The sequence below is a fragment of the Eriocheir sinensis genome, chromosome 14 (genome assembly GCF_024679095.1).
Source record: "Eriocheir sinensis breed Jianghai 21 chromosome 14, ASM2467909v1, whole genome shotgun sequence".
NCBI classification, from domain to species: Eukaryota; Metazoa; Arthropoda; class Malacostraca; order Decapoda; family Varunidae; genus Eriocheir; species Eriocheir sinensis.
In genome coordinates this window covers 22,683,118-22,710,849 of record NC_066522.1, presented here as the reverse complement: position 1 = coordinate 22,710,849, position 27,732 = coordinate 22,683,118, and the positions used below count along the sequence as shown (strand labels likewise).

The window sequence follows — 27,732 nt, the reverse complement described above, 5'->3', positions numbered from 1 at the left end:
ATATACATCATAAATTGCATTGTTAATGTTGCTGTATCTGATCAATTCTGACAACTACAGTTAATTGGATTAATTTTTGTAGCCAAGCAAATTATTATTCATGACTTATGCAACAAGCCTTCAGTTTTTTGTACTGGTTGCTTTCGCCAAAACCGTGTCGCACACCTTGGTAGACTTTCAGGGTACTGTTGTTATGTCAGTTTGATTTTGCACACTAGATTGATACACAGGAATTGACTTAAAACTTGAGAGTTTCCACCATAACACAACTGATGGTTTTAAAAGCTTCAAGGCCAACAAAAGAGGCATGTTGAGTGAATATTTACACTTAGCAATATCTGTTATTTTGAAACTTATTAGCCAAGGCTTTCTTTCTGTTCAATGATTGTAAATCAAACTGTGCCATAGTCATCATAAAGCCTTCCTATCCTTCACACACACACACACACACACACACACACACACACACATGCACACACATGCACACCCACACTTGCTCAGTCAAATCTTATTTTTCTGAAGTTAGCATGCATTGAACTATTTCCATGGAGTTGTAATGTTCTGAGAGGTGACTTCTCAAGGGTTTATAGGGACTATCCAGTGCCTTTTTTGAAGAAAAGTAAATTCCTTCTGTCATTATAAGTATTATGTGCTGTAGTTCTGTGTATAATATTCATATGTCATGAATATCTTTCCTCCATAACATTTGGTTCACATTTGGCAACGGTAAGGGATTCAGACGTAAGCAAAATTTTAAGATTTCTCTGCGCCAGGCAGTCATGACAAATGAAGAAAGATATTTTCAGTAATTTATTTTTTATACCTCACAAAGTTGTTGAAGTTCACATGGATTTTTATAGTTTTCTTTTTCTTTTTTGTTGGAAGGGACCTATGTTTGTCTCTCAGGGTCCATTAAGTATGGTAAACTCACAATATGTGATGACTAAATGTATCTTTTTAATAATAAAACATTAAATTTATACTTGTACATACACATCCCAATCCTTTCTCCAACATTTCCATCCAGAATAGAGGAGTCAGAATTGCAGATAAATGAATATTTTGAAAGATCAGTGGAATAGTAGTTAAAGGGACAGAAAGCAATGACTAAAACAGGATGAACATGAACAGAACATTGCACTTACTGACAAACATTATTTTCATGTGACAATGGCTAAGTAAGGTAAAGTTGGGGGCATGTGCCATAGCTGTGTGTGGCCACGGTGCTCATCTCTGTCGCACTGGCCCGTGATGGGGGGCAAGAACTGATCACCCCGGGACATAAGACAGGTGTCACATCTGGGTTACCACAGTTTACCTTCTGGAGGCTTCCCCAGGTACCCATTTATTGATCAGCCATGAAGGAAGGATGAACTGCACGCGAACTACCCAAGCCAGAATCTGAACCTGGCCCAGCAGATTCATAGCTAGGCAGGCATCACAGACACATATATGATACAGTGGGAAAAACTATCAAAGGAGATGCTAATCAACAGACCTACACATCATTTCCCACCATTAACCCAGTAGCAGCAGGGATCATGTTTCTTAATGGTCCCTCTAAGGGAGAAAAATGAGTAAAAATCATCCCTCACACAAACCATTTCATAATATATATCAAAGGATTTGTGATCAGATTATGTATCATCTATTTTTTGGGGTTTATATCATGGCACAAATTTGGCCCTTCGCTGCTACCGGGTTAAGGGCAATACGTTTCAACAATATTGTGCTGCCTGGAATGGACATGCTTTTTTTTTTACTGAAAACAAGGTTAATATAACTATTATACTGTCTGCAACTAAACAACAATATAAGAATTTAGTGATACAGATAACAGTTAATTTTAAGACAATGGTTAACTGTGGGTTACACTGGCCCATGGCCGTGACTTCCCCGCAGGTTGTCAGGCCACGCACCACCCACCCGCTTACCTTGTCTGCTCAACTTGCTGAACCTTTAAGGCATGGCCACAGCTAAAAGAAGTGTTGCAATTCACTTCATCTGTACTATTTTGGAGTGAAGTACAGTAATATAAGGAATTTATTCTCTTAATATTATACATTAAAAAAATCATCTAATTTTAGTGACTTACTGTCATGTGACATTCTTTTGCTTCACACCTTTCTGAGATGTTATTCCTTACACTTAAATACCTGTCTAGGCTCACTGTCCACCTACAACTACCACAGCTGTGGAAATTTGGCCATTGGCATTCATCACATCAACATTCATATTTAAGCTAGGGAAAGACACTGTTATTGTTGATGTGAAGGTTATGAACTCTGTCACTGTTCATTAAGTTACCTTCACAGTCTTGACAAGTCACTACCATGCACCAGCCATCATGAGAAGGACTCCTGGTGGTAGTGGAAAGCTGCTCCTCGGGACACAGCTGACAGGCAGTGCCTCTTCACCTGGTGCCGGAGCTTGGGGGGACCACAGGCAAACACACCCACCGTCTGCCTGCAGGGAATTTAGAGCAAGGGTTGAAATTGTGCCAAGAAGAAAGATTCCCTGTAGTACTACAAGAGGGAAAATAATAAGACTGACAGCTGGGCGCCTGCTTAAATGGTCATGAAAGAGCCGGTCATGAAAATCATAAAGGTCATGAAATTTCTTATTCATAATCATGATTAATTTATCTCCAAGCCTTGCCTGTTCCCCAATCCATGATGTTTGCTTCCTATCTCTCCAAGCTATTTTTTCTAAAGTCTTTGTGTGCTTCTTGTTTTTCCTCTAAATCTTTTGTGAGGTGCTTAAGCTAAAAGATTATTTCAATAATTTCTATTTATAAACATGAATCTTACCCGACGTAGGAGCGCTGCCACTCCAGGAAGAGGTGCTTCCACTGAGGCCGCCCGTGCTGGATGCGAGGAAGCAAAGCAGGATGGTCCTTAGCAAACAGGTTCTGAAGCAATCAACAAGAAGGATCATTATAAAAACAAAATCTGAGGTTGCAGGAGCAGCAGCAACATGCTCATAGAATTTCGATGAGTTTTGGTGAATTACACACCTGAAGCAGCTGAGGCTGTGTGTCATAGGTGAGGTGAAGGCTGAGCTCAGCACGGTCCTCTGTCTTTGTCTCCCAGCACAGCTGAAGGAGGCCTGAGAGCAGCGGTGCAAAGGTATGCAGGAGTCTGGCGTCCCTCACAGCCCACACCACATGCACTCTCCTGGGCCAGGAGGAGCGGCAACGCCTAAAAAGGAGTAACGGCATCATGAATTAACATACTGACACATGGTCTGACTCTACTGCTAGCTTTCAGGACCTGCAATGCAATAGGACAAGAAATGCCTTAGAGATGACCAATATTATGTCCAGAAAAATACATTATCAATAGCATAATCTTCCCAGGTCCTGTTTGCTGAGTCCAGTCCTGTCAGAAGCACATGTTTAACAAATGAGCCATTCCAACACCTTCCCTGGGACAGTGTGCAGCGATCCTTACAGAATGTGTGTGAGTGTGGCTGCCAGCGGGGTGATGCCCATGCCCCCGGCCGCCCCAACAACAACAGGGTACTGCAGCATGCCCTCACTGGGGGAGCTGAAGGGCCCATCCACATACAGTCTGGAGAGGAGTTCATTGATACAGTGATGAACCAGCAACAAAAAATCTTAGTTGATTTTGCTCCTGATGAGAACAAAAGATGAGGATCAAGAGTTTAGCCATGAAATGTATGAAAAGCAGAGGGAGGACATTACCAACCCATACAAAGAGGCTAATCATATACTGAAGGTCTTATGGCATGAAATAAAAGTCTCACCTTACATTTGAAGGTCTCAGAAGATGAATCACAGTCTTCCTATCAGCAGCTGTGCCTTCCCTTTCTTCTCTCCTCTTGCTTTTTCTTCGTGTAAAATGTGGCTCATAATTCAAAGTGGAGCTAATATTTACACCATTATTTGACTCTGGATCACAAGACTGCTCACTTCTACTATACTCTAAAGACTTTATGCTATGTGAGATGTGTTTGTATGAATCTGGCTCTAAACTGTGATAGATGGGATGGATATGTGAGGCCTTAGAATTACTACTGCACTGTTCCCAGGGTTCTGCTGAGCTGAGATTACTACTGGACAGACCATATGAAAGTGATTTATCTGTTACTCTACATGCTGACTGTGGTGATGAGTTAGGATGCTCAGGAATGGAGGTGAATGGTGCTGGTGGGTGCTGGTGATATGGTGATGGCAGACTCAAGCCATTGGGTAAAGACTGACTTGAATGGCTGAGAGGACTGCTGGCATTTTCCTTCTTACAATGGGCTGGTGTGTGATGGTTCCTTACACTATTCATGGGGCAAGCTATACTAGGGCTACTGAGAGGACTGCTGGCATTTTCCTTCTTACAATGGGTTGGTGTATGAAGGTTCCTTACACTACTCATGGGGCAAGCTATACTAGGACTAGGTTGTAAGCTTTGACGGAATATTGAAGATATGTGCCGACTCCAGTCTCCCCGCTCCTGTATGAAGATGGTGAAGGTGTCGGGGGAGTGGTGGGTGGGAGGCTGTGGGGGAAAACGTTTGATCACAACACGAAGAGATTCATATCTAGTTCATGACAAAAAATAATGGATTCATCACACAGAGATTCATAAAATATCTAGTTCATAACAAAAAATGTTTGATTCATATATCTAATTCATGACAAAAAGTATCTGATTCACTCCACAAAGTCATAAATTATCTAGTTCATGACAAGAAGACTCATTCATGACCTCTTAAGCCTTACAAACAACAATCCTAAAACAAAAATAATGACTAATAATAATAATAATAATAATAATAATAATAATAATAATAACATCGGATTCACCATATTGAGAGATTAATGAAAAATCTAGTTCGTAACAAAAAGATTCATTCATGATTTCTTAAACCCTGAATCTTGCAAACAATGGTGCTAGAACAAAAATAATGACAATAATAATGAATAATAATAATAATAATAATAATAATAATAATAATAATAATAATAATAATAATAATAATAATAATAATAATAATAATAATAATAATAATAATAATAATAATACAGTTGTCCCTCAAATAGTACGGTTTCCAATAGTTCAGTTTTGGTTTTATAAGGATTTTCATAGAAGATCTTTTATGATTTTTAAATTTCCTGCTCGTCGGGAAACTTAAAAATCCTAAAAAATCTTCTTAGAAAATCCACATAAAACCAAAACCGGACTATTGGAAACCGTACTATTTGAGGGACAACTGTAATAATAATAATAATAATAATAATAATAACAATATAGCAAAAATAGTGTGCTAATTACCAGAAGGTGGGAAATCAACATTCAAACTTTGTCCAGAATGTGAGGCTCACCAATGCTCACATATTCTTGTTGTTCTATTGGACTTATTAAATTGCAAGACTGACAAACTGCACAGCAAGGACAATGAACCAACAATGATGATGAAATGACAATGACAATGAGATGACAATAACAATGAACCAACACACTCAAAACACAATGAACTGCAGAGTGTTGTCCTGTGGTTTGAGCAAGACTTATCAATCTCAGTTACTGGGACCTGGATAAACACTCAACACTTGTATCAATAGAAACAGGAAATATACTAAAAGACAGACTGCTGTGGAACTTGGATACTCATACAGGTCACAGTAACAAGAAATATATACTAAAAGATAAACTGAGACTCACACAGGTCATGATAAAAAGAAATTACTAAAATATAGACAGCTGTGGATTATGGATACTCACATAGGTCACCGTAAAAGGATGCCACTCAAACCTGGACAGCTCTGGGCACTGCAGCAAGATGTACTGAGGGAGAAAAAAAGTATTAATCAATGTATTTATCAATGTACAGATAAATAAATGTAATATAATTTTCAAGCAGACAGTATAAAGATCAGTACAGAGAAGGGCAGGGGAAAGGAGACTGTAAGTGGCAGTCTACAGTCTGCCACTCCCTCAGACCCACCAGCCAGTTGGTACAGTGCCACCATAATGGAAAATGCAAAGTCCAGATATAAACTCAGTTGTGGAAAAGATATAAGAAAAGATAAGAAATGAGAAAAGCTAAGACTTGTTACCTGGCCTGGAGAGCATTTGAAGCCCCTTTTCCTGAGGGTGAGCTGCATCACCTTGCATGGGTGGTACTCCACCTCCACCACCACCACTGCCTTCCTGCGCCGCCACCACCGCAGCAGCCAGTCCAACGTCCAGGCCACGAGAGCAATGGTCACCCACACCCAGGTCTGGGAGCCACCCACAACAAACACATTATACTCTTATGAAAGCTGTGCCTCGCTCTTCTTTTATGAAGGCAACAAATATAAGCAGTAACATTTTAAAACATGCAAACAAGAGTCAATAAACATGTTGTAATCTCTTATTTCTTGAAGCACATGACTCCAAGTGTAAAGTACACTCTGAAATTCAGTTGTATGGCCAAGAAAAGGAGTGTTATTTTTTAGCAAAACCACTATGCACTGCACTCTGTATTCTAAAACAGCATCAGCAGGTTGAGGACATTGCTTGCAATATACTTGGACTTATTTTGGCCAGTTTCCTAAACCAGTACTACTGTTACAATGCAGGACAGCACCCACCACCCACCTGTGAGGGCATGGCCCCAAACTTTGGCTGGTGGAGGCAAACTTTTCTTCTCAAGAATTTCTTCATCAAAGTTCTGTATGGCATCTCAAACTTTTGATCTGGAAATACAAATACTTCTTTGAAATTCTAGTACTATCAGATGAGGATGAGCCACCGTCCAAAAAATATTTGATGCAAGAGCAGCAGAAATACTGAATGTTTTTTTTTCACTAGGAGGAATTTCTCACACAAAAGTAACAATTTTCTTCTAATCATATTTTTTCCTCTGTAAACTTTATTCTGTGATACTTGCCTTTCTTTTTAAAAGTGTCAGATGCATTTCGCACCCGGTTAACATGTGCATAAGTGGACTGGGGAATGCCGAGCCTCAGGTTATTGTTGTCGTTATTGTTGTAGAACCTGGAGATTGGTTCTGGCTCTGGTTCTGGAAAGCCATAGTCTGGGCTATGTTCTGGAAAGCCATAGTTTGGGCTGGGTTCTGGAAAGCCATAGTCTGGGCTATGTTCTGGAAAGCCATAGTCTGGGCTGGGTTCTGGAAAGCCATAGTCTGGGCTCTGTTTTGGAAAGCCATAGTCTGGGGTGGGTTCTGGGAAGCCATAATCTGGGCTGGGTTCTGGGTAGCCATAATCTTCAGGTTCTGGATTGCTGTAGCCCTCAAGTTCAGTGATGTCATAGATTTTCTGCTCCGAGTGGTTTTGAACTTTAAGTCTGTGGTGTTGATCTCTCTCCTCCTTTCTTCTGATATTCTGAAAGGCTGAGCTGAGGAGGTGATGGGCTCTCTTGGTGCTGGGCTCATGATGATCTGGGAAAAAGTATTGCACATTAATGTTTCAGCAGTGAAGGAACTACATTCCTACGTATAGTCTCAGTATGTTGGGTGCTTAACTTGTGGACTGTAGGCTGCATATACTTGTGTAAAAGTCTATCCCGTAAAGCTTGAGCCCCTTAACACCTTGACTGCAGATTTCCTACAAGAAGACATCACCAAGCTACAGGAATGGAACAAAAAGTGGCTGCTACAATTCAATGAAGAAAAATATAAATTCATGCACCTTGGGAGGGGATATCAAGCATACCAATACCACATGGGAAACACTCCACAATCCACCACAGAGACAGAGGACCTGGGACTATGTTACCAAGCTATAAGTGAAAGCCAAATCCATGCCAATCGCAGCTGACGGGTTAAGGCTATATCTTCAATAAGGAAAAAAATCAGAACCTGGAAAAGTAGCTCTCAGGTCCAAGCTAGCTTCATGATCCTGGCCATGAAAAAACATTGAAAGAATTTAGGCTTTACACAATTCACTAATCTCCCAGTATCTTAAAAATAAGTAACCTCTGTGCATAATGGAGATCTTGATATTTGTCTAATAAATATCAAAGTATTATTTCTGCCCAATACTCACCTTTGACTCTGTGAACATCAGCTACCATGAGACAACCCGGGAAGTGGCTCTCAACATTCTTCTGCTCCTTGAGAACGCCACTGTGGGGAGAATCAAGGAACCTCTACATGATATTCACATCAGAAAGAATGCAAAGCTGTAATTATTATCATAGGCCCAGAATAGCACACCTGGAGAATTCAAAAGACTATATACCCAATAGGACCACACAGAGTAACAAACCTTAAGGGATGGAGAAGCAGAAGGAAGAAGAATACCAAGCCCAGGTGGTGAGTGTAATAGAAGAAGTTGTAGTGCCTTTGTCTGACCCAGTGAAGGGAGCTCACAGCCAGCACCACCAGGATTAGTAGCATCAGCAGCCCTGTTACACCTGGAACTGGAGAACAAAGCAGTGATCCCATGTTTACTTTGGCCTGTATCCTTAAACATTTTGGCAGCCAAGCTCACACATTGATAAGGCCTTTGTTGGAGTTGTGGGCCTTTCCATGGGTAGTATTATGACCCTGGTGGTAGTATGATGAAGCTTCTGTACCATGAGAGTAAAAAAACACTCATGAGAACCCGATTAGTCTCTTTTCTGGCCTTTGGTGATAGTTGATGTGAGAGGCAGAAGCATTTGAGAATGAAGACCTTTAAGGGGCTATTACACTGGGCAAATTTTCCGTGGATCTTCAGTCAAACCACGATTTCCGCTGGCGTGGTTTTCATATTTCCGTGGTTTCATGACATGTCCATGGTCTTCCAAAGCTAAGGTAGATTTCACTGAAGGACGACGGTATTACTCACCATCATCAGCAGCAACAATAACAAGAAACAAATGAGAATCAAGCTAGTGGTAACTGTGGTTTGACTGAAGATCCACGGAAGATTTGTCCAGTGTAATAGCCCCTTTAGGCGACCACAAATACCTACATATAGATCCTTAGGTGGCTCATGGGAGGGAATATGTCACAGTTTTCTTCAGAATGTTATGCAGACAGACATTATGAGGCAACAACACAATGATGACTGGAGAAAATGATGCCCAAAATTCTGTGATACTTTCAGGTATTCAAAACAAACCCTCAGATTTCAACAGAACCACAGTAGACATAGTTACTTGGTTAAAAGATAAAATAATTGCCATAAATTAAATACTAATGCCGAAAAATGATTCATAAGGCTTTTTTTATGGATAATGTGTATCTCACCCTAGTGCAAGTGTTATATTTGTGCCTTTGGAAGTAAAATAATTCTGAACTTTTGAGGTTAATCACAATCTGATGTCTATTAGAAAACTGAAATGGCTCACTAGTTTTCCTTACCTGTCAAAACAAGTCGAACTGGGCTCTGAAAAAAATAATAAATAATAATAAAAGATAATAAAGAAATAATAATGATAATAATAATAATAATAATAATAATAATAGTAATAAGAAAAGAAAGAACATTATAAACAACAGTAACAACAACAACAACAATAATAATAATAATAATAATAATAATAATAATAATAATAATAATAATAATAATAATAATAATAATAATAATAATAATAATAATAATAATGATAAAAGAAATCAGTGCATCTGTTTCCTATATGTACAAAAAAAAAAAAAAAAAAAAAAAAAGGATTGATGACTAAATAAGTACAGTTCATCTCACACTACGCAATAACAATCTATGTACTCACTGGTCTATAGCAGCATCCAGAGGCAAAATAATAAATAAATAAATAATAAACTAAAATAGAAATGGTTAAATTTACATACACTTAACTGATATTTACAAAAGTGCACATCCCACTAACTAACTGGCTAACTAAATGGAGGTCAATAGGCTGCAAAAATTGACCAGCAGTGTCCCACCTCATCTTTGTAGGACGCCACATTGAGCTCCGGGAACTGTTTGCTGAAGTGGCGGGAGAAGTTGACAGCGTTGGCCAGGTGCGCCGCAGAATGCACCACTGAAACGATCATTCTTTCTTCTTTTTTTTTTTTTTACAACAAAGGAGACAGCTCAAGGGCACAAAAAAAGGAAACAATAATAAAAAAAAAAGCCCGCTACTCGCTGCTTCTAAATAAGAATCAAAAGAGGTGGCCGGAAGAGAGGTCAATTTCAGGACCAATTGATATACACATGGCACTCTCGGCTGGGAACTGTTATACACTTGAGATATGGCTAACTTAATACTTATGAGGTATTATGGCTAAAAACTGCCAGAAAAAAATAATGGCCCATAATTTTGTACATGACAGTGATGACACTCTTGGCTATGAACTGTATATATCAATAATATACACGTAACACTCTTGGCTATGGCTATGGACTGTATACTGTACACTTGAGATACGGCTAACTTAATACCTATGAGATACTATGGCTAAAAACTGCCAGGAAAAATATATTGGCCCACAGTTTTGTACAGGTCGCTCTTGGCTATGAACTGTGGATATAAGGCCTATATTTAAGATTTTGCAAACTTAATACATCTGAAACACTATGGGTAAAAACTATCAGAAGAAGTCATTGCTTCATAGATTCAGAAATGACCATAAGTACGTACAGAATATTCTTGGCTATGAACTTTGGGTATACATTTGAAATTTGACAAACTTAATACAATAATAAGAAGTTTAATTAAAGCAAAAGTCGACATCCACCTGGTATTCCATTAGGCATTGTTTTTGACCCCCTTCCCCTTTTTAATTTTTCTTACTTTACTGCCATTGCCTCTTATTATTTTCCTCCACATCTGTTCATTGAGAGGATTCTGTTTTCGTCTATATGTATATTTCTTTTCCCCTTGTTAATAATATGGGTAAAAATGATCAGAGAAAAACATTGCTCCATAAATTTCAAGTACATATTGTCTCTCTAGATTTACCTCACACTCAACAGTCAAAAGCCTCACCTGAACTGCCAATGACCGAGACCGCAATCATGAGATGCGTGGTCTTGGCGGCGTGCGTGAGGGGTGCGGTGAGGGCGGCAAAGTGAGGCCTGGTGGTGTGCGTGTCCCTCACCACGAGGCGTGTGCAGCCAGCAGTGAGCGCCGTGGTGAGGGCGCGACACATGGGCAGCACCAGGCAGCAGCAGGACAGGTTGAGCACCGCTGCTGAGCCTCGCGACACACACAGACCGAGCTACAGAAGTCAGAGTTAAGAGGTCACAATAAAATATTAAGAAAGGAAAGCAAGGGAGGGAAAGGAAACAGGAAAGGGAAACCAATTGAGAAAGGAAACAAGTCTTAATGACAAGCAAAAGTATAGTTTTCCCCATAGTAATATAAATACGTTCAATGATTTAGAAGAGGTGGAGGCAAAGAGTGTGCGGCAACTTAAGGAAACACTGAACAAAAAAAGATATGGAGATAGGACCACACGGGGGGTAGCTCAGGCCTTGTATACAATAACTAGGTGAATGCAACCAGGTAAATACACAGGGAAAATGCGGGCCAGATATAACTGACTCGACACGATAATCAAAACTTCCCAAGCATCGAAAGTTCGTAACAGTGTTCTAATGTGCAACTGGTCGTATTTCACACTACCATCCCACTACCACTGAGATATATTATGGATACGATTATATTTAGAAAAGCATGGGATGATACGCTTGAGTATGAACTTAGTGAGTGGTTAAATAGGCAGAGCAAATTACTCAGCTGATTGACTCCATGACCTTGAGGTTGTTGGGACACTAGTAGTCTTGTCAATCTGCCGCTAAATATGCGAATTACCTGCCTACGCGTCAAGCCATTTACCATTATTAGAGGTATTTTGATGCACTTTCAAAAGCAACTTCACCTCCGCACATTCAAGCTTATGATAAAATTGCTTTATATTATTTATGCTTTCCTTATCTATGTTTTGTGTACCGCACTGACTCGGTGGTGAGTGTTTGGTGGTGTCTCATAGCAGGCTACTGTGCTGTTGTTGTTATTATTGTTATTATTATTATTATTATTACTAGATATAGTAGAAGTACGACTGTTATTCGTCCTCAGTGTTTCTATAGGGTAATAAATCAGCATTATAGTTTGCTATGGACAGTTTGCAACAGTTTTCTGGAGCTAACGCAACAAATTTTGTTCTTCACAAAATCTTAACATGTAGTTCACCAACAATAGTCTCGGGATATTTCATGCCATAGTTATCATCAGCAGACTGATCAGAAGAAGTTTTTCCAATAACATTTCCACCAGATTGGCACACCTTTCCAGCGCCTACAAGACAAACAGTGTGTTACAGGCGGAACGTTAACGAGGCAGTGACGCGTAAAAGTCTATGGACAAAGCCAACCATATTTACATTACGTGTCGGCTTCTATGATGGACAACGCAACCCCCTCTGATTTATTCAGCAGAACATATTTATTCTAAATCAATACATTATTCACTTGTTAGCATTACAAGTAATGAGCACTTTATTCATTCATTATATCAATCCTAACCCTTTCCTCACCTCACTTTTGTCCTTTCAACCCCGGCTAGAACTGTTCACTGCTGCTGTCACAGTATCTTTGTGGTGACACCGTATGGAAGTGTTCCTGGGAGTAGCTGCTTCTTTTCTCTTTGTCACCTTAGCCCCTAACATCATGAGGTCATCTCTGCTTCTCTTCACCGTCCGAAAAAAAGACCGTTTAAAATTGTGTGTGTACTTATGTGTGTGTGTGTGTGGTGGTGGTGGGATTTAGTTAATAGTCGTGAAGATAATGATTAAAACGCTATTAAGAGGAGTGCACTGTGCCGGTAGTAACTCTGGGATATCACGAGTCGTCACCAGATGCTGATTCAACACGCTGGGGGCAGTAAATAATCCGGGCCGCAACAAGAGAGGCTGTTATTAAGGCAATAGTGTAAGCCTGAGAAAACAAAGTCGATAAGGCTGGGTGACGCTCCGTGTATTGCGAGGCTAAACGTGTTATCTTCGTAGCTGAGAAAAGAGAGAGAGAGAGAGAGAGAGAGAGAGAGAGAGAGAGAGAGAGAGAGAGAGAGAGAGAGAGAGAGAGAGAGAGAGAGAGAGAGAGAGAGAGAGAGAGAGAGAGAGAGAGAGAGAGAGAGAGAGAGAGAGAGAGAGAGAGAGAGAGAGAGAGAGAGAGAGAGAGAGAGAGAGAGAGAGAGAGAGAGAGAGAGAGAGAGGGGGGGGGGGTGCGAAGTTCTAATGGCGAGGATTATTTTCTGATAACGTTGCAGTAGCGTAAACAAACGTCTCGGTTCATCCTCAACGTTGCAGTGTAGCATGACAAGCCTATCTCTCCCTCACTTGTCCTTAACTCCCAAGTACTCCATGCTATATACGTTCTAGGTACCACTCAAGGCAGCGGACGCGTGATGCATAGCGGGCAAAACACATGTATATACGCCACCCTTTCATCGTATCATAGTGAGCTCTCTTCTTTCCCTCACAGCCACTCATTCCTCCCGCTCCCCTGCTATACATCTTACTGTCCTTAACATATAATATCCGTCAGGTCTTAAGTCCATATTCTTAAACGTATCGGGCTCCCATTATGACTATTTTCCAAGGTCCCCAGAGAAGATTAACCGGGTTTTCATGGGGAGTGATTTTCCAGCTCAGATGCAGAAGTCGTGTTAAACTATCACTTGGGTCACAATACAGTCCGTGAAAAGCCCAGCAACAACTTCTAATAGAGGCTTTTCAAACAGGTGAACTGAGGCGCCGCTACGTTCAAAATTGCGGGTTTTAATTGGTAACATACAGAGTAGATACTTAAGACCCCATATGAGGAACGAAGAATGAGAGAGATCTGTGGTAGATGAGTAAGTGTTTGTTTTGGGAACCGTAAAAGCATGATAATACAGTTTGGTAGTGCATCATTCTTAGCTAAATAAGGCGTATGTACTCACCCCCAGCATCCGCCGCGTGTAATAGAACTGCGGCTCTGTCTTGTAGCGCATGTAGTCGGCGTAGAACATGGAGCTGCACGCTGCCGTCCACACAGCCTGCGGGAGACAGCCACGACACATTATTTTCATTATTATTAAGATCCCTGGAAGGGCATCGAGAAAGAAGGAAAGACAACTGATGTAGACCCAAACAGAGTCCACTCGATGTGCATACTTATAAATAAAAATTGAGAGACAGTATCCATTTATCATCTGTACTTCTCAATAACGTGTCCATGTAACCTTTGCCTTTCTGAGGATCGTAAGTTTAGAAGTCTGAACCAATTTGTGTAGGGTAGGACACGTACTTTTTTTTACCATCAGAATCTTATCAATATCACCCTTAATGAAAGCCTCGCATCCATTTATCATCTAAACATCAATCACGTTTCCATGTCACCTTCGTCTCTTTAGGGATCGCAGGTTCAGACGTTTAAGACAATATTCGTAGGGCAAGGCACGTACAACTCTTATACCATCAGAACCCGAAATGAAAGCCTCTCGTCCATTTATAATCTATACATCAATCGAACTTCTATATAACATTTGTCTTTCTAGGCCCTAGGGAGTCCAAATTTTCAGACGTATAAGCCAATCATCGTAAGGCAAGGTATCGTACTCTATTATGAAAACCTTATTAATATCACCTATAATCATTGAAAGCCTCGCATCCATTTATCACCTATACATCTATCACGTTTCCATATAACCTTCGTCTCTCTAGGGATCGAAAACTTAGAGCTTTAAGCCAATCTCCGTAGGGCAAGGCACGTACAACTTTTATACTATCAGAACTTTAAATGAGACTCTCTCGTCCATTTATAATCTGTACATCAATCGAGCTTCCATATAATCCTTGTCTCTATACTTTAAAAACGTTTCAGCCAATCCTTCTATAAAGCAAAGTACATAACACTCCAATTCTATCCGCCGCGCCGCCGCCACCCTGACACAATACATTGGCGCCAACTCTAATAGCTTCTTGGGCGCTGACTCAAGACGCCTCGTTATGGAAGGAAGCTGAGCCACTCCACCCGCACGCCCTCTAATGATTTACACGTGCGGGCTTTGCTAAGGAGGCAGGCAGGAGGAGGGAGGGATGGAGGGTCTGACTATTAGGGGTGCTATGCTGCAGTGTTTACTATACCACGAATACACATACGTTACACACACACACACACTCTCTCTCTCTCTCTCTCTCTCTCTCTTTCATCATAAGTATTTCCTCTAGTCCCTGTATCAACACTATCCTATCGTTCGCTACACCAGGAATATTTTAAGATAATTCTGCAGATATGAATATGATAGTAATTTTGACTTAACATAATTTCACGATAATTCCGCATCTGCATCAACACCGCTTCCTCTTCCCTGCTTTGTATGTCAAGCGTCTTAGCATGAATGACTCCTTATTTAGCAAGTCAAATTACAACACAAGCTTTTCTAATCATATGGTCCAGATTTAACCTTGTCTTTTCTTCCTCCTTTACATGCTTATAACGTCATCTTTCTTCTTTGTGTCTCGATATGTTTAGAGAGTCAAATACAACACAAGCTTTTCTAATCATATGGTTCCTATATATTTTACCTTCCTCTAGTGCCTTTTCTTTCTTCTCTACACGCTTACAACATCTAATTTCCTTTGGTGTCGATATTTAGCAGGTCAAAATAATACAACAAGCTCATTTGTGTCCCAGTTTAACCTCCCCTAGTGCCTGTTCTTTCTCATTTACTCCCCCGTGTAACATCTTAATTTCTGAGGTGTCTTGAAGCTTCCCTCTTGCAGGAGTTTAATAAGAGGAGATACAGAGGAGAGAGGGAAGTCTTGGGTGCTTGAATACTCTCTCTCTCTCTCTCTCTCTCTCTCTCTCTCTCTCTCTCTCTCTCTCTCTCTCTCTCTCTCTCTCTCTCTCTCTCTCAATTTCTTTTTACTTATTTCCTTTCCCCTTTCCTTCTCTCGTCTCTCTCTCTCTCTCTCTCTCTCTCTCTCTCTCTCTCTCTCTCTCTCTCTCTCTCTCTCTCTCTCTCTCTCTCTTTCATCATAAGTATTTCCTCTAGTCCCTGTATCAACACTATTCTATCGTTCGCTACACCAGGAATATTTTAAGATAATTCTGCAGATATGAATATCGTCACTGGACTACTACCATCTTGCTTTGTATTTTATTAAGATGAGATACAGGAGAAGAAAGTCTTGGCTGCACGAATACTATCTTGACTGACCTAATACTATCTTGCTATGTATCTGTCAAAATAAATGATTGTTAGTGATGGTGTTGAGTGTTGTTGTTGTTGTTGTTATTGTTATTTTCCTCTCTCTCTCTCTCTCTCTCTCTCTCTCTCTCTCTCTCTCTCTCTCTCTCTCTCTCTCTCTCTCTCTCTCTCTCGCTTCGCTGTACGGTTCTTGCTTCTTCGTATAATTATCGCTCGTTCTTATTACGCGTCTCTCCATCTTTGTTATTGTTTTGTTTTGTGGAAGTTCTTTGTCTTCCTCTTTCTTGTGGTTACCAGCATCATTATCTGTTATGGTGATGAAAATGATGATCTATTAGGTTGCAAATACGTAAATAGACCATGACTACTGTTGCTGCTGATAATGATTATGATGTGTCTCTTAATTCTATGCTGCAAATACGTCTTTATGCTGTGATGCTGATGCTGGCGATGATGGTACTTGCATTTTTTCCTTTTTATGCTGCAAATACATCTATAGTTCATTAATGCTGTTGCTTATGGTGGTGACGTATTTTTCTCTTCGTCCTATACTGTTAATGTGTCTATTGGTGATGGTGGCGGTGATAAGGGGTGTCTGGTCCATGCTACACGGCCGCTTGAGACCCATAAGAGGCAGTCTATACTTTAACCCTTTCCCCTGACGTGGTTGCGCGGGTAATTTGTGTGTCCTTCCCTTCGTCTCGAGTTACACGTCTGCCAAAAGACTCTATGACACAACCTTGAGCCCTGTGAGTCAAGCAATCTTTCCTTTATCCTATTCTCTGACGTGGTTTCGCGGGCAAATTATATGTATGTGTCCCTTCGTTTTGTGTTGCACGTTCGCCTGCAGACCCTATGACATACCCTCGAACTCTATGAATCAAGCAGTCTTTCCTTTATCCTATTCTCTGACGTGGATTCGCGGGTATATAATGTCCTCCCCCTTCGTTCTGTGTTGCACGTTTGCCTAAGGACCCTCTGACGTAACCTTGAACCCTACGATAGGCAGTCTTTACCCATTTCTCTGACGTGGGTTCGCGGTCAAATTATGTACGCGCCCATCCGTTGTGTTGCAAGTTTGCCGATAGACCCTCTGACGTAACCTTGAACCCTATGAAAGGTACCCCGTTCTCTGACGTGGGTTCGTGGGCAGATAATGTATGTGTCCCTCCGTTCTCTGTTGCACGTTCGCTTAAAGAGTTTTAGACCCTCTGACGCAACCTTCGCTCCTCTTCCCTTCCCCTCCCCTGACGTGGCGGATTCGCGGGCAAATGACGGGGTGTTGTTGCCGTGTTGATCCAGGCGCCGCTTTATCGAGGGTGACGTCATGAGGCCGAGTGGAAGGGCGTGCTCCCTCTCTCCTGCCCCCCCCCCCCCTCTCTCTCCCCCTGTCCCTCTATCTCCCTCCCGTCTCCTTCCCTTCTCTCTAACAGCCCAGCGTTACTAATTGCAGCCCTCTTACGAAGTAAACACACTTGTAACAGACACGCGAGCTTGCTAAGGTTCACTTTCTTTTCTTTTTGTTGTGTGTGTGAAGACGTGGAGACAAGACACATCACGCCACGTAAGTCCCTTTTCGTATTAAAGTGTGTGTGTGTGTGTGTGTGTGTGTGTGTGTGTGTGTGTGTGTGTGTGTGTGTGTGTGTGTGTGTGTGTGTGTGTGTGTGTGTGAGAGAGAGCGTGAGTGTCAGAGCTAGTGTCAGAGAGCGAGAGTGCCAGAGAGCGAGAGAGAGCAAGAGTCAGCGGGTGTGTCAGAAAGCGAAATAGAGCGAGTGTGAACGAGAAACTTACACATTTACATAGATTTACATAGATAGAAAGATTATAATTATCTGCATTAATTTAAATCCCAATGAATCAACTTAAGCCAACAGCCGTCGGAACACACTTATGATACCATGTTAAAGCGGAGGGTGATTTACTTTGCTTACGATACATTTGATGAGGAAAGTGCTACTCTGCCACAGTTTCTCTTTGTACCACAGGTCGCGCGCCGGGGCTGGGAGGGTAGGGTGTCATTACTCACTCATGAATAGATGACTAAAGACATGACATGCAGCTAATGGTATGTACACGCGAGAAGCGGGACTTAGGAAGTCTCCAGGCCACAACGTTCACACGTTCCCCGAAGTTAAAAAAAAAGCGAGGGATGCGAGGAGACTTACCAATTTTTTTAAGTGGATGAAGGGCTTTAATAAGGATATTAATAAGGTGTGGTACAACACTCAGTTTTATTCCACCTGTCCACACACGAGCGTGTGGCACGTGGGCATTGGTAGTTTGTGATTACTTGAATCAACTTGTGATAACAAATCAAAGTATTTTTTCGAAAATATATCTGAATGTGTATACTAAAAAAATCACCTTACATAAAATCCATAAAATTCGGTTTGCGTGGATAATATACCACAGACACGAAAGACAAGCTTATCAAAAAGTAGTATAGTCAGATCCTATTGGGATCCTATTCGTATAAAAAAAAAACCTATCGGTAGTTTGACCCTTATTTTGTACCAGGAACCTAAGAGCACACTCATTAGAACCCGACTGATCTCCTTTTCGGCCTTTGGAGAGTTGATATATTAGGCGGAAGCGTCCGAGAATACCTACCGTAGACTTAATGACTGGTCACTCGATACTATTATTTGCTGGTGTGCTTCCCTTTGTGACTGGGGCTGAGTTTCGTCCGTCGTGCGAAGCGGCAGCCCAACGCACTGTATCGCTCCTTAATTAAGGCGAGCCGTGTGACGTCAAAGACTAAAGCAGCCTCTCTTAAAAGGGGGCGATCACACCGCTTGTGGGAGGGTGAAAAGCTGGTTCCCGGGCAGGTGCGAGGAGGCTGGGATCATTACTCGCTCTTTTGGGGAGCGGCAGAAAAAATGAGCACAAATTTATCGATTTTATAGGAGCACGAAATAATGTTCATAGTTTTAAATATAAAACGTCGTACTTTTTTGCTCAGGGTTTTGATGAATTAATATGATTAGGATGTGTATTACTTTAGTAGACACGTGTGGCCACTTGTAATACACTAATGTACAAACAAATGTCTTTATTCTTATTATGAAAAAAACTAGTATTTATGATGAAAGCACCATTTGGTCGTCAGTAATGGAAAAGGAAAACGCGGTGGCTCACTTAGTATTAACATCCGGGACAACAAAGCTGTGCTTCATCGATTCGGTGTCAGGAGGTGAAGGAACCGGACGGCGGCGTGAGAGCGGCGCGAACACCCTAAAAGTGAAGAACCACTCACCATCTTAGTGGCAGTTAGCGTCAGTACGTGCTTATTACTGACATAAAGGTTAACTGGGTCATTTTCACCTACTTTCAACAACTGTAAAAACGTGCCTGCTTCAGATAAATTGTAACTCCCATTTTATACGAGAAAGTAACAAATTATAAAAAAAAATGTAATGTTATATAACATCATCGAAAGGTCTACATAAATTATTACATTTGACTGATCCCTTTCGATACTTGCTGGGTCACAATATTATACGCATGCTAAAACACAGTCTTCCTGTAGGTTAAACACACGCTGGATAAATCCGACATTTGCTTATAGTTACAAGCTTCCGTTGATCGACGCAATCAATGAGATTGTTGAGTCTGAGCATCACTTGGGAATGTAAGCTTCCGCTGAGCACAGGAAGGGGCGGTCACCACGCTCAATAATATCTAGGCACAGTCATCCGACTCAGTGATGAGACAAGTAGCACGCCTACTTGTTACACACGTCCATCAAGTCTGCTGTTGTACGATTAAACATTTATTTTTTATTTCCCGAACAGACAAACGTGTAAATGACCTAACTGTAGGTATCTTATACTTTCAAGCGGATCACTACAGTAAGCAACACGAAGCTAAGGACCCATGAACATAAATAAAACATAATAATCAACTGAATTTTCATGCCCATGCACTGCAAGCCACCCCGCGCTCACAAGTGGGGCCAAGTGAAGGTCTTCAACGAGTACCTTCGAGCCACCTGCCACACCCCGCCGCTGCCCCGCCCCGTCGGCTCATCACCGCTCAAGAATGCAGCGATAGTGAGGCGCGGGACCATTCCAGACTCAATCACTGACTCGGCTAGCGCAAACGTGGCCCGACTATACAGATATAATGTGTTTGATCTTTAATTGACAACACCAAACAAACAGTGAAGCAAATATTGATGATTCACGGGGCAACAGGATTTGGGGAGACATAGAAAACATTTATAAAAGTATTGCACCTTATTTTGCTAGTGTCTGTCTGTCTGTCTATGTGTGTCTCTCTCTAATCAAACCATACATCAACGTTCTCGTGTTTGTTTCCCTGTCTCTCTTTTACAGTGATTATCGCGTCTACATTTTCTTTATATGCGTGACCTAAGCCTTTCCCTGAACCCGTAATATCATATCGGAAATGCTACTGCCCACGAGAAATGACTCAGCTACGTGTGATGCAACAGCTCTCTCTCTCTCTCTCTCTCTCTCTCTCTCTCTCTCTCTCTCTCTCTCTCTCTCTCTCTCTCTCGTGGATTGGATGGAGTTTTATTGTGTCATGTTCCCTGATAACACGCCAAAGACCACTATTACTGCAATCATACTTCACTACCACCACCACCATCACCACCACCACCACCGCCACCACCACCATAGCCTAGGTAAAGTTTGACGAAGTTTCTGCACCATGAATATGAAAAACACCCACACATGAGAACGCTAATAATCTCCTCTTCGGTCTTTGGGAATGGCTGATGTCACACTCTTCCTTCTTCCTCCTTCTCCCACTTTTCCTCCTCTCTCTACTTTCTCCATTCTTTCATATATATTTTCCTTTCTTACGTTATCCTATTCTTCTCATTTACATCTCCTACCTCTCATCATCAACACCACCAGTATCATCACAGCCTCCATCTGCCTCTACCCAGACCGCTATAACCATCAACGTATATCAAATGAGGATAAAAATCAAGTCAAAGAGAAGAGAACCCACAGCAGGAATATAAGAAGGGAGCATGTGGGAGGAGGCGCCGTTGAAAGGTTAAGAGAGTAGCATCACGTCTACATCTGTTAAGCCTCCTTTCTACATGATCATCAACTATTAATATACAGCCTTCTCACCATTACGTCCATTATCAAATTGCAATCTTCGTCCCGTATTCTCAAACATTTCGGGCCTTCATACTTTCCCTTCTTTTTTCATTGACATTCTGTATATCAATCTTTCCCTGGGTATGCATGATTAATCTCTTGCAGTCTTCCATCAATAACAATCAACAACTAACACTGCAGCATCGTTTCTTGTAGTATTCATTATAATCTCCTTCGGTACCTCTTACTACAGTCGCTACCATTGTTACAGACACCACTAGCCTCTGACCGTGAACAAGGACACATCTGCCACCACCACCACCACCACTTCTAACAACAACAAACAAGAACAACAACAAGAGTAGGCCATTTTCACCCACGTCACCGCCTCCTCCATCCTATTTGTTGTGCCGCTCAGAAGTCTCAATCAATCAATTAATTCGACATCAATTTGTCTCTCAATCAATCAACCACTTAATTAAACCACTGTGCACATTCCTCTTTCTCTTTGTGTGTGTGTGTGTGTGTGTGTGTGTGTGTGTGTGTGTGTGTGTGTGCGCGCGAAGTGGCATGTATGGAATGCGTGTAGTTTCCTGAAGCATTACCGGTTTCCCGAGCACTGTGCATGTGTGTGTGTGTGTGTGTGTGTGTGTGTGTGTGTGTGTGTGTGTGTGTGTGTGTGTGTGTGTGTGTGTGTGTGTGTGTGTGTGTGTGTTACCCTTGTCCCTTACTCGCCAAAGATACTACTACTACTATTATTATTATTATTACTACAACTACTACTACTACTATTATTATTATTACTACGACTACTACTACTACTACTACTACAACTATTACATCATACGCAAAATATATGGTAGGGCACGTAAAGGAAGGGACAGACATAGGCCTACGTAGATTGCAAATACTTCTTATAAGAAAATAAAAAAAATTGAGGGCAGTCTGAAGCTCAAGGGTCAATGCGACGGAGATGAGCACCGAGGCCACGCGTAACTATAGCGTATTCCCTTAACTTTACCTCTACCTAACTTACTCCTCTTCCAACTTTTCTTCCCACGACCTATAGTTAGACTTCAAGCACTACCATCCCGACAGTACTAAGAGCTGTGTATAAGAACCTCCCCTCCGGCACCCTCTGGTCTTTAGCTATTTATATGTCAAGAAGCAGAGACCCAGTACTGTGGACCCTATATTATACGGCATCACGGTGCTATCCACACAGACATGTACTTAATTTAGCGGCTTGCCTGTCCGTGCCTCCCTCCTTCCCTCCCTTCTCTCGTCTAGACAGTGGTGAGTAGAGCATGACTGTAGCTTTTACCGTACGTGGTTGCAGTAACGGATGAAGTAACTATTTATATGGTGGTGGTTCTGGTATTATTATTATAAAAGAATAAAAAAAGTAAAATGAAGAAGGAACAGGCAGAAGGAGAGCTCGCATGTGCATACTAAGCGCGAGGGAGAAGCAGGGAGATGGAGATGAAGAAGAGCAAGAGTGAGAGGAAACAGGAGGCAGAGGAGGAGGACGAGGACGAGGGGGAGGCGGCGGAGGAGGAGACAGAAAAGAAAGAAGCTCAAGTGACCGCTGTTTTTGTCGTGTTGGTGGAGGGGGAGTACACACACACACACACACACACACACACCTCCGGCCCCCTCCTCCTCTGCATGGAGTGTGCGGCGAGCTAGCTATACCATCCTCACGTCACTCGCCTTAATAAAGTGCGGTTGTTTGCAAGACTTCTGGAGGTTAAGCTATAGCCTCCTTGGTTAATAATACAGCCGTCACTCCCCACACTACAGCACGATTCTTTCCAAGGCATCTAGAAGTTTAACTATAGAATCTTTGGTTGTTCCTAAGCCAGCAACAGCCTCGTCATCAATTTCAAAGGAGGACAGTCTTACTTGCGTCAATGATTTAATGTGGATAGATTGATATTTGTCGTATAGTACACTTTTGAGAAGGCCCCTATTTTCAGTTTACCTTCCCCAGGTTTCTCCAGTTACACATTTATCGACCAGCCCGAAAAGGAGGATGAATAGGTGGGTGAGCTCCACGTCGACGGTCCGAGCCGGGATTTTGGAGCTGGGCACGTTATCTAATGTACCACGGAAGCGTATGTGGTAAACAGGATGTCATGAACACCTGCCCTGTGTCCCGAGGTAACGGGTTCTTCCCACCACAGGCTCAAGGGTCAGTGTCAAGGAGATGAGCACCGAGGCCACACGCAGCTATAGCGTATATCCTTAACTTTACCATACTCTCAAACACTTTGGGGCTTACACACCCACATTTAAAAGAGCTTTCGTAGAGGTTGTGGGTATTTACATGGGTAGCTTAAGTTCCGCATGATATATCTTGTGGTCTGTCTGTCTATTTCCGTCCCTATCTGACTCAGTCTCATAATTCTCTCTCTCTCTCTCTCTCTCTCTCTCTCTCTCTCTCTCTCTCTCTCTCTCTCTCTCCCCTTCATACATCCCCGACAAAATTAGCATCACGCTGCATCTCTTTCCCTTTTAGCCGCAAAACGTGACAACATACTTAACCTAATGACACGATAGAGGATGCAGAAGAAGAAGAAGAAGGGGAAGATGATGATTAAGAAATATAAAAGGAAATGAAAAGGAAAAAATAAAAGCAGGAGAAAAAGAGAAAAGAAGAAGAAGAAGAGGAAAAAGAGGGGAAGGAAAAAGAAGAAAAAAAGTAGAAAAAAAAGGGAAGAATGAAGAAGCAGAAATCATCGACGAAAACAAAAAGGATGAAAAGTTAACCATATATATAATAATAACAACAACAACAGCAACAACAACAACAACAACAACAACAACAACCATAACAACAGCAACAACAATAACAAAAAAAACAATATTGTTGACGCACTGAAGAGCCTCACTCCATAAACGTGAGACAAAACAGCGCAAGCACTTCCTAACTCCCCTCCCTCTCCCTCATCTTCCCTCCTCCCTACTAACTCTTTCAATCTTCCTCCCCAACACATCCTCCATCCCTCACCCCTTCCCTTCGGCCCCCCTCGACTCCTCTTCCTCCCTCTCCCTCATCTTCCCTCCTCCCTACTAACTCTTTCAATCTTCCTCCCCAACACATCCTCCATCCCTCACCCCTTCCCTTCGGCCCCCCTCGACTCCTCTTCCTCCCTCTCCCTCATCTTCCCTCCTCCCTACTAACACTTTAAATCTTCCTCCCCAACACAACCACCCACCCTCACCCCGTCCCTTCGGCCCCCCTCGACTCCTCTTCCTCCCTCTCCCTCATCTTCCCTCCTCCCTACTAACTCTTTCAATCTTCCTCCCCAACACATCCTCCATCCCTCACCCCTTCCCTTCGGCCCCCCTCGACTCCTCTTCCTTGGCTGACGCTTATGGCATACGTGACGTGGCGGCCTCCTCCTCCTGATGTACCCAGCCCAGAATGGTTTGGTGTATGTGAGTGTGTACGTGTGTATGTGTATAGGTTTCTTTGTGTCAAGGATACAGTCGCGAGTCACTGACCTTATGAACCCTTCTCCCCCCTTCATGACGTTACTGACCTTATTTCACTCTCACATTGTTTTTTTGTTGTGTGAATCTATTGTAATGTTAAAACAATTAGTTATATGTATACGTGAACACTTGCAATCCCACCCTCTCTTTGCTGTTTCCTATGAATCAGAATTTGCGTATAATTTTGTGCTTCATGGTTTGCGTAAGATCCCTAGCAGTTATTTTAAATACTGCCTATCCTCGGTAAATTATTAATTTAGTTATATATACACATAGGAAATTCCGTAGATTTATCCATCGTCATTTCATATATGATGGCAAGCACCTCCCTTCGTCGTTGTACTTCTTTTGCAATGAGAATCAGTCATTATATAAAATAGTTACGTAGTATCACCGGTCGTTTTCAATATGTCACTTCAAACCTGAGCATTATTATATAAGAGGAGGACCACATTTGTAACAACTTCTATAACCACTAATATACGTTACTAATGTGTTATCTTCTGTAAATCGCACTATAGCTACAGTATATCCACGTAGGTAAGTAGGCTACGTAATATTATCCCTCGTTACTTCAACCCTGAGCATTATTATTCAAGAGGAGGACCGTATCGGAAATAACTAACTTGTATACTTTCATGTGCTATCCTCGGTAAACTGAATAGTCTAAAGGTATCCTTTGACAAATAATAAAACTCTCAGTCGAATCTGGCCACCTTCTGCTGTACCTTTCACATCCCCGATGTAGTATAGATATATAGCCTTAGGCATATCAAAATCAAACAAACAGTCAACCCTGGCCACCTTCTGCGCGGGGCCTGTGTTTAAAGTCCACCTGGGGTCGTTCACGCGTGTCAGCTGATCCACTCCGCGACACTTGACAGGCGGCGGCGTGGCCATAAGTGAGGCTGTTGAGGTGATCTCATTGAGCTAATGCGCGGCACGAGACTTCTTACTTCCTCACTTCCATTCCCCCATGACGTTGATCCTACGCTCTCTTACTGTTGTTACTATTAGTGATATTATTATTGGTATCATTAATTGTCATTGCTATATATGCTACTACTACTGAAATATATACCCCAGGGTCTAAATACGTCAGGGCAGACACATAACCAGGTGGAAAGATGAAATATTGAATAATTATAACCTTTGCTGGAGCAGGATGGAGTACACAGCATCAGACATAGATAGAGGACGTTGGGAAATACCTTAATTCGTCCTGCAGTGGATAAACAGTGGGTAATAATATTGATGATGATGAGGAGCAGGAGGATAACAAGCAGAGGGAGGAGGAAGAGGGAGAGAAAGAGTGGGAGGAAGAAGAGGAGGAGGAGGAGGAGGAGGATAACAAGAAGGAGGAGGAGGAAGAGGGAGAGAAAGAGTGGGAGGAAAAAGAGAAGGAGGTTAATAATTATGAAGGAGGCAGAGGACGAGTAGTAGTAGTAGTAGTAGTAGTAGTAGTAGTAGTAGTAGTATTAGTAGTAGTAGGAGGAGGAAGAGGAGGAGGAGAATAAAGAAGAGGTTGAGAATGAGGATGAAGAGAAGAAGGAGAAGGAAGAGGATGGTAATGAAGATAACAATTAATAACAAGATTCCATAACTCACCACAATCCAGTGCTTCTTGAAGATAGCCACGCACAGGCGAAGGGTCCTCATGCATCGCCCCATCCTGCTGATAACTATACACTTGCATCCACTCAATGCACAGTCACTTCACACCGTCACTTCATTGGACAGCACATACACTTCACAACGTGGCTCGAGAAAGTTTATGGTGCAGGAATTGTTTGTTGGGATGTTAGATTAGTTAATTATCACTGTGTTCTCATGTTCTTTATTGGTTTATTAAGGTCAGTGACTAAGTTAGGGTCAGTGTCCAGTGTGACGGAGATGGGCACCGAGGCCACGTGTAGCTTTTTAGTGTATGCTCCCAACTATACTTCTTATTTGCTCAGAGATGGATTTTCAGGTTAGGTGGCGTTCTGCAGGGTAACTATCCTTTGTTTTTCTTCATTAGAGATCTTAATTGGTTATACCTGAAATATATATGAGAAAAAGAATATTATGAGGAGTATATAGGCAAACAAAACACACACACACACACACACACACACACACACACACACATTGCATAGGTCCATATAGCCCTTTTCATACTCTTGGTAAAAAGTTACGAAATTATGACAAACACGAAGAAAGACAGACAAACAAAACACAAAAAACAAACAAAGAGACAGACAAAATCAAAGAAACGTATAGATAGACAAAAAGACAGATAGATAGATAGATAGATCGAGATAGATGGAGTAATTAACTAACTACACGTAAACATCAAACAGAAACGTTGAAAAAAAAGCCAATGAGTACTGTAGTAAGTGATAATCTTACTGTAATGATGGTGATAATATGCTAGTAATTAACACCATATCGTATAAACTATATCTGTTTCATGTGTATAGTTTTGGCAATTGAGAGACACGTTCTGCATCTCATCTTCCTCCTCCATCTCCTCCTCACGAGATAATGGCAGCATCTTTTCAGCCCTTATTAACTACCCCAGCATCATGCAACACAACAGCTTGGTGTCGTATAGTCTCTCTCTCTCTCTCTCTCTCTCTCTCTCTCTCATCTTCCTTTGTGTCTAATTTAAGCACGGAACTGTCAGTGTCACTCTACAGTACTCCTAGCTTAGCATCCTTAAACCTGGACACACTGGAGGGAGATGAAGCCGTGAGAGGTTCAATTCACTCTTCTTAAACTCTTAAACCATGAATAATAAGGTGGTGAACGTGAAAATATTAAGAAGAACAACGGCATGCATGTGGGTTCGGTGAGGACAAGGAACGGGCATAAAAGCGGTGACTGACTTCTCAGTATGTATACATTGCACTCTCAAACACCGTCTACACATGGACATAATAATTCTTTCCTCCTCCATCCTTTTCCTCCTTTCTTCTCTTCCCTTCCTTACTTTCCTCCCTTCTTTCTTTTCTTCCCTTCTCCCTTTCCTTCCCTCCTTGTAAAACGTTCTT

General features: G+C 41.8%; 1 protein-coding gene across 2 annotated transcripts in view; it reads right to left on the bottom strand.

Moving 5' to 3' along the window:
- Nucleotides 1–797: 797 nt before the first annotated feature.
- LOC126998672 (NADPH oxidase 4-like) overlaps nucleotides 798–27,732 on the bottom strand; it is a 27,418-nt gene continuing 483 nt past the window's right edge. The window contains exons 1-17 of one of the 2 annotated variants that reach the window (XM_050860655.1): nucleotides 26,306–26,333; nucleotides 13,863–13,958; nucleotides 12,457–12,609; nucleotides 10,905–11,136; nucleotides 9,859–9,956; nucleotides 9,316–9,340; nucleotides 8,234–8,387; nucleotides 8,012–8,091; nucleotides 6,895–7,404; nucleotides 6,603–6,700; nucleotides 6,077–6,241; nucleotides 5,742–5,804; nucleotides 3,769–4,514; nucleotides 3,453–3,572; nucleotides 3,017–3,200; nucleotides 2,811–2,911; nucleotides 798–2,466 (exon numbers count right to left, since the gene is read on the bottom strand). In XM_050860655.1, coding sequence (XP_050716612.1) covers nucleotides 2,346–2,466; nucleotides 2,811–2,911; nucleotides 3,017–3,200; nucleotides 3,453–3,572; nucleotides 3,769–4,514; nucleotides 5,742–5,804; nucleotides 6,077–6,241; nucleotides 6,603–6,700; nucleotides 6,895–7,404; nucleotides 8,012–8,091; nucleotides 8,234–8,387; nucleotides 9,316–9,340; nucleotides 9,859–9,956; nucleotides 10,905–11,067 — 2,628 coding nt within the window. In that variant the 5' untranslated portion in view covers nucleotides 11,068–11,136; nucleotides 12,457–12,609; nucleotides 13,863–13,958; nucleotides 26,306–26,333 and the 3' untranslated portion in view covers nucleotides 798–2,345. Of the gene's footprint in view, nucleotides 2,467–2,810; nucleotides 2,912–3,016; nucleotides 3,201–3,452; nucleotides 3,573–3,768; nucleotides 4,515–5,741; nucleotides 5,805–6,076; nucleotides 6,242–6,602; nucleotides 6,701–6,894; nucleotides 7,405–8,011; nucleotides 8,092–8,233; nucleotides 8,388–9,315; nucleotides 9,341–9,858; nucleotides 9,957–10,904; nucleotides 11,137–12,456; nucleotides 12,610–13,862; nucleotides 13,959–26,305; nucleotides 26,737–27,732 lie in introns of those variants that run through there. The other variant, XM_050860654.1, reaches the window with a different exon arrangement.